A 12,928-nucleotide genomic window follows, 5' to 3' on the forward strand; every position below is an offset into this window, starting at 1 on the left:
TGTTTGACGGGCTTACAGTCTAATCGGGGGAGACGGACAGACGAGAACGATGGCAATAAATAGAGTCAAGGGGAAGAACATCTCGTAAAAACAATGGCAACTAAACAGAATCAAGGCGATGTACATTTCATTAACAAAATAGGGTAATGAAAATATATACAGTTGGGCGGACGAGTACAGTGCTGAGGGGAAGGGAAGGGAGAGGGGGAGGGGCAGAGGGAAAGGGGGAAAAGAGGGTTTAGCTGCGGAGAGGTGAAGGTGGGGTGGTAGAGGGAGTAGAGGGAGAAGGGGAGCTCAGTTTGGGAAGGCCTCTTGGAGGAGGTGAGCTTTTGGCATCCAGGCCTCAACTGACTAAAGTACAATCAAACAACCTAAGAGCTTAGTGTTCATTTCTAAAGCCACCACGGCATTTTACTTGCTCCAGACTGACTGAAAAAGCATTGAGACTTTGGACCCATTCTAGTCCTATGAAATGAACCAAACCAATGAGGTGGATTTTTTTGTCATTTTATTTTGTGACAAAGGATCCATATTAAAAATTCTCTTCAGTTAGAAGTTCTTAGAAACAATGCCATCATTCTTGGCCAGTCGGAGGATAGAGTCATCTGATTCACCCATTCTACGAATAGCTCCACAGATGGCATAAGTTTTGAACTGACCACTGAACCTGCCCGTGACCTTATCAACCTCGGCTACGTTGATCTGGATGGATGCATGGTCCTTAGCTCCGATTATCCTATTGCTGGCAGAGCATTTCCGCGGGACGTACAAGTCCACGAACTCACCGGCGTCGTTCTGCATCTCGGGCTTCGGGCTGGTGGGCCTGGTGCTGCCGCAGCAATAATAATGTTGGTATTTGTTAAGCGCTTACTATGTGCCGAGCACTGTTCTGAGCGTTGGGGTAGATACAGGGTCATCAGGTTGTCCCACGTGGGGCTCACAGTCTTCATCCCCCTTTTACAGATGGCCAGGGAAGTTCAGTGGCTTGCCCAAAATCACACAGCCGACCGGTGGTCAAGCCGGTAATAATATTCCTGCTGTTTGGGAAGAATTTACTATGTGCCAGGAACTGTCCAGCGCTTAGAACAGTGCTTGGCACAGAATAATAATAATAATGATGATGGTATTTGTTAAGCGCAAAGCACTGTTCTAAACGCTGGGGCTCACAGTCTTATTATTAGTGGTAATAATAATAATAATGTTGGTATTTGTTAAGCACTTCCTATGTGCCGAGCACTCTTCTAAGCGTTGGGGTAGATACAGGGTCATCAGGTTGTCTCACGTGGGGCTCACAGTCTTAATCCTCATTTTACAGATGAGGGAACTGAGGCACAGAGAAGTGAAGGGACTTGTCCAAAGTCACACAGCTGACAAGCGGCAGAACCGGGATTAGAACCCATGACTTCGGACTCCCAAGCCCAGGCTCTTTCCACTGAGCCCCACTGCTTCTCTTAAGTGAAAGGAAAGTGAAATGATTTGCCCCAGGTCACCCAGCAGACTAGTGGCGGAGCCGGGACTGTCTCTATTTGTTGATTAATTGTACTTCCTAAATGCTTAGTACAATGCTCTGCACACAGTAAGCGCTCAGTAAGTACCATTGAATGAATTAATCCACAACTTTCTGATTCCCAGGCCTCCGCTCTATCGGTTCCACCGTGCAGCTTAGTTTTGGTGTTGCTATTAATATCATTATTATTAATGTTATTTGTTCATTGTTTACTATGCCAGGCACTGTCCTAAACGCTGAGGTAGATGCAAGATCGTCAGGTTGGAAACAGTCCGTGTCCCACACGGAGCTCACCATCTTCACCCTCACTTTCCAGATGAGGTCACTTATCTGCTGTGTGACCTGGGGTGAGTCGCTGGGCTTCTCTGTACCTCAGTTCCCTCATCGGCCACTTTAGACTGTGAGCCCCATGTGAGACCTGATGAATCTTGTATCTTCCCCAGCGTTTAGTGTAGTGCTTGGCACATAGTAAGCACTTAAATATCACAATTATTATGAACCCAAGCTCAGATCCAACACCAATGCTTTTACTCCACGCTCTAGACAAAGTAGACCCTCGAAACTGAAGGACTTGGGAGAGGGAGAAGCAGCAGCTCTCACCGACTTGCAGGTCAGTGGGAAGGCCGCAGCTGACATCGGGAGGACTGGGGCGGCAGCTGTGGCTGTGTGACTGCCCGACTCTGAGCTGTGAGGAGCCCCAAACTCTGCTCTTCTAGCCACAGTGTTCCTCTTGCTGTATATATCATTGCACTTATCTTTTGTTTTATTTTTGTGTTTTTATTGTTTCTTCCTTATGTCTGTTCCCTCCCCTTATTCTTAGATTGTGAGCCCCTCGAAGGCCAGAGACCAAGTCTAATTTTTGACTATTATTTTCCCAGCACTTAGTACAGTGTTCTGCCAGTTGGACTGCAGGTTGAAGAAGGTCAGAGACTTTGTTTAGACTGTAGAAATACATGCTCAGTGAAATACAATGGAGTTCTGTCTGCTGCACTTTCTTTAGTTTCAAAGAGGATACTTTGCTGTTTTCAAGCCAACTTCTTCCCGTACTCCAAGCCAACCGAAAACACAATGGGGCTCATCCTGTGGATGAGAACAAAGGTAGCATGAGAACCAACCGGTCCCATTCCTCAAGCCAAGGCAAGTGTTCAAGTTATGGAAACAAAACAGGAATAATGGCTAACCAGGGACATAAGCAAATTGTGGCTAAGATGGGCCTGGGAGTCACGGGACCTGGGTTCTAACCGTAGCATCGCCACTTCCCTCCTGTCTGACCGTGGCCAAGTCACTAACTTCTCTGTGCCTTAGTTACCACATCCGTAAAATGGGGATGCAATACTTGTTGTCCCTCCCACTTCAACCGTGAGCCCTCTGTGGTATCCAACCTGGTTATCTTGTACCTACCCCTGTGCTTAGCAAAGTGCTAAGCACACTGTAAGTACTTGACTAATACCACTGCTACTATTATTAGATTATTAGATTTGGTAAGCGCTCACTGTGTGTCAATGTGTGCTCTAAGCACTGGGGTAGATACAAGTTAATTAGGTTGGATGTGGTCCCTGTCCCACATAGGGCTCACAGTCTAAGCAAGAGGGAGAAGAGGTATTGAATCCCCATTTTATAGTTGCCGAAACCGAGGCACAAAGAAGTTATATAACTTGTCCAAGGTCACACAGCAAGTAGTTGGCAGAGCCGGCATTAGAACCCAGGTCCTCTGACTCCCAGGCCTGTGCTCTTTCCACTAGACTATGCTACTTTATGATTATTGTTATTAACAATAATAATAGTCTGGTACACACTCAAGGTTTTTACTATACAGGGTTCTTCTGCACAAAGCCATCACTTACTGAGAACTACAGTAACGCAGGAAAGGGATTTACGGCCGTAGAATTTGGCAGCTATGTGATGGATGATTAGTTTGCTGATGACCTACAGAATTACAAAATGAATCCAAGGCCACATAATCAAGAGATGGAAGAACAAAGAAACTGCAGGAATGTAGTTCAAGGCAGGAGGTTACAGCTGCCAGCAGGATATAATGTGCCAAACTCTAGTTTTAGCAGAAACAAAAATTAGTAATTAAATTATAAATATAATTTGTGACTAAAACAGAATGCCAAAACTACAAATACTTGGAAATTTACATAATTTCGACTTAGAACAATGGCTAGTCCTGTTCAACAGGAAAGCTTTATTTCTCATAGACTCCCAATCAGTTCTATTATTTTGCTGGGAAGGATTTCTAACGTAAAGACTACTCCATGTAAATCCCAAGAACCCAATCTGATTTCCTAATTGGACAATATAGCTTTGCCATGAAGAGTTGGATCCTGACACTCTTTAAAAAGGAAAAAAAAGAGATACATACAGATTTCTCTAAATTCTTCTTTAATTAAAAAAAAAAACAACTAGATCTGATAGAGTTGTACTGTACTTTCCCAAGCGCTTAGTCCAGTGCTCTGCACATAGTAAGCGCTCGACAGATACCACTGACTGACCGATTAAGAAGCCTGCTTCAGCGAAACAAATTAAAGTGCTGCTGCGGCCTAGTTTAGACCGACATGTTTGTTTCTCTTGAAGTTAGAAGCGCATTCACAGAGTCCGCTCTGACATCTGTCATCGAGCTGGAGCTTATCACGGCTCAGTGTTAGCACTCATCTGCTGGAGTGGGAGGTGGAAAGAGATGGTCCCTGCTGCTCCAGAGTAATGCATTTCCCTATCAGCTTGAAAGTGCTCGTGAGCCCTTGGTTGCCATTTCATTTCAGCAGGTGGTTCAGTTGATCCTGTAGATTGGACGATTGCTCCACACTGAAAATGAAGTAGAGAAAAAGTTTTGGTGGGAATTAGACCACAACTCTTTCTAATTTCTATTACCTTCTGTGTGTCTTCGATCGGGCGTGTGCCGACCTTAGGAGGGGCCGTTCCTCTCACAGAGCCAGGATGACCGGGGTGAAGCCATTAGCTCTGCCAGTGTCGGACGGACTGGAAACTGGGCAGCCAAAATCGTGGGGCATCTTCTATTGGCTCACCTGCTTGATAGACTGGGATACCCAGAGGTCCAGCCGGATGGGGCAGCAGGGAGGTCAGCCCTGCCAAGGCCCCAGGATGGCACAAGAAGTCTCCCTTCCAACCAGGAGACTGGAGGACAGCTCCAGGGCCACGGCCTCGCCTGTCCCTCGCCCAACTCCAGCTGCAACCCAGAGCAGGCTAGCTGCCTGGTCCTGGCTGCCATAAGGGATGGGCTCCCCAGGTCCTGCCCGCTCCAGTCATGGCCAGAACAAACTTCCTGGCAGGAGACTACGTACATTCCCTACCAGCCCCAGGAACATCTGGGTCTCCCCTCCCCAGCCAACCAGGAGTGTGTCTGAGTCCTTTTCCTGCCAATCAATCAATCAATCCATCCATCAAGTGTGTTTGTCGAGCATTTACTCGGTTTATGGAGCTCTTGGGAAAGTACAAAAGAGATAGTAGACATGAGCCCTCCCCTTGAGGAGCTTCCAGTCAATCTATCAAGGGTCAATAAATTACAGGTAGGTGGGAACATAAGAGTATAAAACCATATACATAGATCTACAGTCCCCAGATTATGCCTGGGCCATTCCCCCCCTACTCCCTCACCCCCTCTGTCCAGTCCCTCTAGAGTCTCATTTTGGCCCCACCGGGCCATTGGGAAGCCCAGCCCCACGGAAGCTCAGAAGGTAAATAACACTGATTGATTGCCAATGAAAAATTGGCCTCATTGCCTTCAATGGACTCTCCTGTCCCACCACACTCCCCGAGGCTGCTCAGAAGATGAATGGCTTCCACTGAGCAGCAGGATAAAACAGCAATGATGAAGCAAAGTTGTACTTACTTCTTCTGAATGGCTTCTTGCCTAAGTTCGAAAGGGGTGGGGGAGGGAGGAGAGGGGTGGGTGTTGGGCCAGGGACAGAGAGATAGGGGAAGCAGGAAAAAAAGCATTTTTGAAAAAGTTAGATGGGCTAGTTAGAGATCATGTAAAGGCAGACTCCATCAGTCTTTAAAATCCAAGATGAAACTAGCAAAGGAAACTATAATCAGGCTTCCTCCACATTACTGGAACATGGCTTGCCATGCAGGACAGAAAAAACATTCCAAAAATGGCCAAAATCATTCTTTATTTAAAATATTCCACGCAGCATATTCCTGCACCACATGTTCCCCAGGCTGCTGGGAGAAGGTGCAAAAGGAATGAGAAGCAGATGAGGTATAACTTGGGGAGCCCCAAAATGGAAGCAGAAGATTCCCCACCCCCAGAGGGAGTCCTAATCTTCTACAACACTTACTGGTACTGGAGATGAGTTGTTATAATTGCCATTTTCCTTAAACTCTGTAAAGAAAGACAAACAAACCACCAAATAAACATTCATTGTACCAATCCCATTTTTTGTTGCCCCACCAATGCACTCCAGGCCGGGGATGAAAGCTCCATCCCATCCTGCCTTCCCACACCCCTGCGGGAAACAGAGAAGCCCTCACAAAGTGAGGCCTCCACAAACCCCAAGACCACTGGTGGACGCTGTAGGAGTCGCTAAGGCTAGGGGTGTGCCCTGAACTCTCAGCCCCGAGGACCCTGAAATTTTGCTCCTTTAGCCACAGCACCCTATTGAGTTTGCTTTTATTTTGTGTATTTGTCTATGTTGTATTTTAATGCCTGAAAATTCCAGATATGTCTATTTCCAGTCCATTCTCCCCACCTGTACACTTAGATTGTGAACCTCCCGAAGGACAGGGACCATATTTAATACCCACGTACCTGTGTATTCTCTCCCAGCACTCAGTATAGCGTTCCATAAGCTCAAAACAGCGCTTTAATAAATACTATTACTACCACAACAAAACCTGACTCTTAAAAGGAAAATGTTCCTTACATCTTCCGAGTGCAAGATGGCATCCTCTTGCAAGACCATATTTCGAGCCGCCTGACCCAGGAGCTGAAAGACCAAAATGAAAAGGGTCATCATAAAAATTTCCTAACCTTCCTGTAATTGTCCTCCTACAGCTGTGGCCTCCACCATCTCGCCATCGGGCCCCTCCCCGACTCCCACTCAATAGGGAATGCACGATAATGTTCCGTTTGTTGCTGCTGAGGTGGCCTTTCAATGGGGCCGCCTGCAATTCTGCCACTCTATCACCACGGGGGCCCACAGGTTTATTTATGCCTAGAAAATGAAGAACTTTCAAATGGCCGAGTCCTTCGCATGGTCCGGTAAACCCTGTGCCGACATGGAAACCACCCCCCAAACTTCTGCTTCACAATGGAGAGCGCCTCTGGGACCCATTCGTTGACTCTTCTCTTACCCATCAGCCACCCTTTTTCTTTTTTGATAAGCGCTCACTCCATACTGTTCTAAGCATGGAGTAGCTATAAACTAAACAGGTTGGACGCAGACCATGTTCCACATAGGGCTCCCAGTCTTAATCCCCATTTTCCAGATGAGGTAACTGAGGCACAGAAGTGAAGTGACTTGCCCAAGGTCACAAGTGACAGAGCAGACACAAGAACCCAGGTCCTTCTACCCCCAGACCCATGCTTTATCCAATAGGCCACAATCCTTACCTAAGCCAGCATGCACAAATAATAATAATAAAGTACGTAATATAGTAATGGCTTATATACCATGAAATAAATACATTTAAAAATAGGTACTGAATCCTCCTTAGCACACAGTAAGTGCTCAAGAATACCACTGATTGATACCTGTTCTCCCTCCTCACTAGGGTGAGCCCCTTCTAGGGTAGGGACTGCCTCCGATCTGACTGCATTGTAATTATTCTGGTGCTTAGCGCATAGCATATTTATTTATTTGCACTGATGTCTATCTCCCCCCTGCCAGACTGAGCTCGTGGTGGGCAGCAAATGTCACTGTTTATTATTACACTTTCCCAAGCGCTTAGTACGGTTCTCTGAACACATTAAGCGCTTAATAAATACGACTGAATAAATGCACGTAGTAAGCGCTTAACAAATACCGGTATTAAGTTATTAGGTCGTGAGTAGAGAGACTACAATTCCCAGCAGGTGCCGAGCTTTGCAGAAGCAGCGAGGCTTAATGGAAATAGCAAGGGCTTGGGAGTCAGAGGATGTGGGTTCTAATTCCGGCTCCACCACTTGTCTGCTGTGTGACTGTGGGCAAGCCACTTAACTTCTCTGTGCCTCAGTGATCGCATCTGTAAAATGGGGATTAAGACTATGGACCCCACGTGGGACAACCTGATTACCCTGTAACTAACCCCACGCTTACAACAATGCTTGGCACATAGTAAGCACTTAATAAATACCATCATTAAATATCATAAAATACGTTTTAATCATATCCATCTCCTCCCAATGCCCCGATCTGCTCCCTTTGCTCTACCCCTTCTCCCTGACCCACAGCCCTTGTGTATATACATATTTATAGTTATAATTCTGTTTATTAATGATGTGTATATATAATAATACAATAATGGTATTTGTTAAGGGCTTACTATGGGCAAAGCACTGTTCAAAGCGCTGGGGGGGGGGGGAATACAAGATGATCAGGTTGTCCCACGTGGGGTTCACAGTCTTAATCCCCATTTTCCAGATGAGGTAACTGAGGCACAGAAAAGTTACGTGACGTGCCCAAAGTCAAACAGCTCTATAATTCTCTTTATTTATAATGATGCTACTGATGCCTGTTTACTTGTTTTGATGTCTGCCTCCCCCTTCTAGACCCTGAGCCCATTGTTGGGTAGGTATTGTCTCTGTTGACGAACTAAAATTATTATTATAATAATAATAATGTTGGTATTTGTTAAACGCTTACTCTGTGCAGAGCACTGTTCTAAGCGCTGGGGGAGATGCAGGGTCATCAGGTGGTCCCACGTGAGGCTCACAGTTAATCCCCATTTTACAGATGAGGTCACTGAGGCACAGAGAAGTGACCTGCTTTCCAAGCGCTCAGTACAGTGCTCTGCACACGGTCAGCGCCCACTACATACCATTGAATGAATGAATATCACTGAATGAATGAATCCGCCCTTTTCGGCGGGGGGAATGACGTCAGTCGGGACTACATTTCCCCTAATGCATCACTTCGCTTCCTTTCTCCCGCCCCCTTCCCTCCCCCCGTTCAGCCGGAGGACTACAATTCCCAGCATGCTTTGCCAGCCGCCCCCTGCGCTAGGCGGCCATTCCCCGCTCGTCCCCCGGCTCCCCCCCGTCACCATCTCACCTCGGAGCTCCGGGAGCCCTTCAGCACCTGCTTGGTGAGAGCGATCACGTCGGTGCCACAGGCGTTCACCTTCTCGGTGAGCAGTCCCTTCACAGACTGGCCGAAGCGCGCCTGGGGATCCGGCGGCGGCGCCCCTGCCGCCATCGCTACCGGCTTCCTTTCCGGGACGACGGCGAGCCGCTGGGGCCAATTCGACGGGAAAAGCCGAGGAGGAACGAAGACGACGACGCGGGCGCATGCGCGGAGAGCCGGCCCTCTTGCCTCGTTTCCCTCGTCCCTTTGCCAGCGTGCGAAGAGGCCCCTAAGAATCCACAATCCCATTTCCACTGACTCCATTCATTTTACTTCAGTGATTTTCTTTGCCAAATGACAAGGAAATTTTACATTTTTATTTTAAAATTAAAATTTTATTTTACAATGCTTACACGTCACCCACTCGCAACAAATCACAGCAATAAATGCTACTTACAATAATAATACTGATGATGGTATTTGTTAATCGCTTACTATTTGCTAAGCGCTTTTCTGAGCGCCGGGGGAGATAGGAGGTAATCATGTTGTCCCACATGGGGCTCACAGTCTTAAACCCCATTTTACAGATGAGGTAATTGAGACACAGAGAAGTTATGTGACATGCCCAAAGTCACACAGCAGACGACCGGTGGGGGTGGGATTAGAACCCACGACCTCTGACTCCGAAGCCCATGCTCTTTCCACTGAGCCATGCTGCTTCTCCAAAGTACTTATAAAAAGCAGTGTGCAATTGCCGCCTTAGCAGGGCTCCCTCCTTCATTGTTTTCAGGGCTAATGCCCGACCAGGAAAGGCTACAGAAATGCCAAGAAGCAGGTGCCTGACTAAGTCTAGCTCCACCAGCCCTGAATAGAGAGGGGGGAATCCCGACTTCCTGCTCCTTCCCGCTGAGCCTGTTCCCAGGTAGTTTGGTGGCCAAATGGATCCCTGACCCCTTTCAATGGCCGAGAGCTTTTGCCCTCCTTTCCAGGTCTCTGCAAACACAGGCAACCCCTTCCGAGCCATGGGACTCAAGAGGAGCTAAGGCAGAGGCGGGATGGTCATTTACAAATACTGGTCATCAAGTTGTCCTGTGCCAAGTCGGTATCAGGCAAGGGACAGACTAACTGAAAAAGATTGTCCAGTATAAAATGAGACCAATGGTCACCCTATGAGAGTTGAGGATGTCCTCTTTTACATCTCTCCTCAGGGTTCAACAGCACTTACTTATTCTTCCACTAGCTCTCCATGGACTGATCACTGCTGAGTCCCCACCACCACCCAAACCTATCTTAGATCTTTACTTTTCCTTCCAGCAAATCTGTTTCTCCTCATTCATTAATGGACACAAAACCCCCTTGAATCTGCAGATATTTCCAGCCTGCCCACTTTCCTATGGTAACGAATTCCACGTGCTTTCTGCTCTATTACTTTTTTAATGTTATTTGACAGGCACTGTACTAAGCACTGGGGTAGCTACCTAATCAGGTTGGACATAGTCCACGCCCCACATGGGGCTCACGGTATTAATCCCCATTTTCCAGATGATGTAAGTGAGTCACAAAGAAAAGAAGTGATTTGCCCAAGATTACTCAGAAGTCAAGTGACGGAGCTAGGATTAGGACCCAGATCCTTCCAACTCCCAGTCCTGTACGCTATCCGCTAGGCCACACTGTTTCTTCTGTTGCCGGAGACAAGGCCAAGCCCGCTTCCCCCGAATGGGGGAATTTCCTGGTTCTTACATCTTGGCCCTTCCATCTCGGTCTCTTTTGCCGGCTTCTCCTCCGCCTCCCAAGCCCTAACTGTGGGCGTCCCTCAAGGCTCTGTTCATCCACACCCACCCCTTCAATTACCATCTCTATAAAATTGAGTCTCACATCTACCTCTCCAGTCCCAACCTCTCTCCTCCGCTGTCTCACATCTGCAGTTTTTTTTAATCGTAAATAATAAGCGCTTACTATGTGGTAGGCACTGTACTAACTGCTGGGATAGATAAAAGCTAATCATAGCCCATGTCCACATGGGACTCACAGTCTTAATCCTCATTTTACAGATGAGGTAACTGAGGCACAGAGAAGTTAAGTGACTTGCCGAAGGTTATGCATCAGACAAGTGGCAGAGTCAGGATTAGAACCCAGATCCTTCTGACCCTCATGCCGACACTCTCCCCGTTAGGTCACGCTGCTGCTGCTTCCCCCTGCTTCCAAGACATCTCTACTTGGATGTTAACAGTTTCAAAACTCAACTCATCTAATCTTCCAAATGCTCTCCTCCATCTGTCTTTCCCATCACTGTTGACAACACCACCGTCTCTCCATCTCTCCAACCTATAACCGTAGCATGATCCTTGACTCCTCCTTCTCTTTTCACTCCTACTTTCAGTCTGTCGCCAAATCTTGTTGTTTCTTCCTCTACCACATTTCCAAAATCCACATATTCCCCTCCATTCACACAGCCACTTCCTTAGCCCAGGCATTTGTCATATCCTGGCTTGAACCCAGCATCAATCTCCTCACCTATCTCCCTGCCACCAGTTTCCCTAGTCCAGTCCATACTTCATTCTGCTGCCCGGATCATTCTTCTAAAACAGCTTTCTGCACATATTTACTCACCCCTTAAAACCCTCCAATCATTACCCATTCCTCTAAGCACTAAGCAGAAATTCATGACCTTTGGCTTTAAAGCACTTAGCTGCTCTCTCCCTCCTACTCATCCACACTCTGCTCCCACTACATCCCACCTCACACTCTTTATTTTTATCAATCTAATCTATTCACTTTGTCCCGCTCTCATCTCTCCCACTATCGACCTCTTGCTCACACCCTCCCTTCTGCCTGGAACTCCCCCGACAACTGGCGGACAGCTGCTCTCTCCATCTTCAAAGCCCTTCTAAAATCACATCTCCTCCAGGAAGACTTCCCCTATTCATTTCTAATATCCCTATCTTATATTTCCCAGTACTGCCTCCTCAGCACCATCTAAGCACTTGTGTACCCCTCCTCCCGTAGCACTGATGCATATATTTTTACACTCTCTTCCTTCTTTCAGTCCGATATATATTGTAGCATTTGTCTCTCTCCCCCTAGATCGTAAGCTCCTAAAGAGCAGTGATCATGTCCACTAATTCTACTGTACTCTCCAAAAAAAATAAGAAATTGTGGTATACGCATTTATTATATGCCAGGCGGTGTGCTAAGTACTGGGGTGGAAACAAGCAAATTGGGTTAGATGTCGTCCTTGTCCCACATAGGGTTCATAGTCTTAATCCCCCTTTTACAGATGAGGTAACTGAGGCACAGAGAATAATAATAATGATGGCATTTGTTAAGCGCTTACTACATGCCAAGCACTGTTCTAAGGGCTGGGATAGATACAAGGTAATCTGGTTGTCCCACGTGGGGCTCACAGTCTTAATCCCCTTTTTACAGATGAGGTAACTGAGGCACAGAGAAGTTAAGTGGCTTGCCCAAGGTCACCCAGCAGACAAGTGTTGGAGACGGGATTAGCACCCCACATCCTCTGACTCCTTAGCCCAGGCTCTTGGCACTAGGCCATGCTGCTTCTCAAAAGTGAAGTGACTTGCCCAGGGCCACATAGCAGACAAATAGCGGAGCTGGGATTAGAGCCCATGACCTTCTGACTCCCAGGCCCATGCTTTATCCACTATGCCATACTGTTTCCCCAAGTTTTTATTACAGAGCTCTGCAAACAGTAAGAGTTTAGGATGTGATTGATTGACCTCTCCTTTGTACATATAAAGAAATCGATGTATAGGGTACAGACTGTAACTTGCCCAAGGTTACTCAGCAGTTCAGTGATAAAGTGGAGACTAGAGCCCAGGTCCCCTGGCTCCTGGACTTTCTCTCTCTTCCAAGCCCTCCTGAGCACACAGCCCAAGTGCCAAAACTCACCAAAGGAGCCTCTCCCCTGGCCCCATCCAGCTTCAGGCTCTCGAGCCATCCCCACGCCTACCAACTCTATTGTATATACTGCCCTGAGCGCTCAGTACAGTGCCCTGCACACAGTAAGTGCTCAATTAATACCATTAATTGATCCAGAAGAACCTGGGATCGAATCCCAGCTCGGCCTCTTGTCTGTTGGGTGAGGTTGGGCAAGTTTCTTCACTTCTCTGCACCTCAGTTACCTCACCTGCGATACAGGGATGAGTCTCATCTGGGACGTGGACCGTGTCCAACT

The 12,928-nt window shown here is 47.2% G+C and overlaps 2 protein-coding genes across 3 annotated transcripts; both read right to left on the bottom strand.

Moving 5' to 3' along the window:
• Window positions 1-491: 491 nt before the first annotated feature.
• Window positions 492-853, bottom strand: LOC100080439 (40S ribosomal protein S21-like). The gene has a single exon (XM_039914333.1). The coding sequence runs from the start codon at window positions 799-801 to the stop codon at window positions 550-552; it is 252 nt and encodes an 83-aa protein (XP_039770267.1). The 5' UTR covers window positions 802-853; the 3' UTR covers window positions 492-549.
• Window positions 854-3,223: 2,370 nt separating this feature from the next.
• BORCS7 (BLOC-1 related complex subunit 7) lies at window positions 3,224-8,911 on the bottom strand. Of its 2 annotated transcripts, XM_001511769.6 has the most exons (5): window positions 8,722-8,911; window positions 6,394-6,456; window positions 5,809-5,852; window positions 5,358-5,378; window positions 3,226-4,312 (listed from the first exon to the last, which is right to left on the bottom strand). In XM_001511769.6, exons 1-5 carry the CDS (start codon window positions 8,863-8,865, stop codon window positions 4,261-4,263), a joined length of 324 nt encoding a protein of 107 aa, XP_001511819.3. In that variant the 5' UTR covers window positions 8,866-8,911; the 3' UTR covers window positions 3,226-4,260. The 2 variants fall into 2 exon arrangements, with proteins under 2 accessions (XP_007665834.2, XP_001511819.3); XM_007667644.4 differs by lacking the exon at window positions 5,358-5,378 and having other exon boundaries at window positions 3,224-4,312.
• Window positions 8,912-12,928: the final 4,017 nt, after the last annotated feature.

The sequence above is a fragment of the Ornithorhynchus anatinus genome, chromosome 16, assembly GCF_004115215.2.
Source record: "Ornithorhynchus anatinus isolate Pmale09 chromosome 16, mOrnAna1.pri.v4, whole genome shotgun sequence".
In the NCBI taxonomy this organism is placed as follows: Eukaryota; Metazoa; Chordata; class Mammalia; order Monotremata; family Ornithorhynchidae; genus Ornithorhynchus; species Ornithorhynchus anatinus.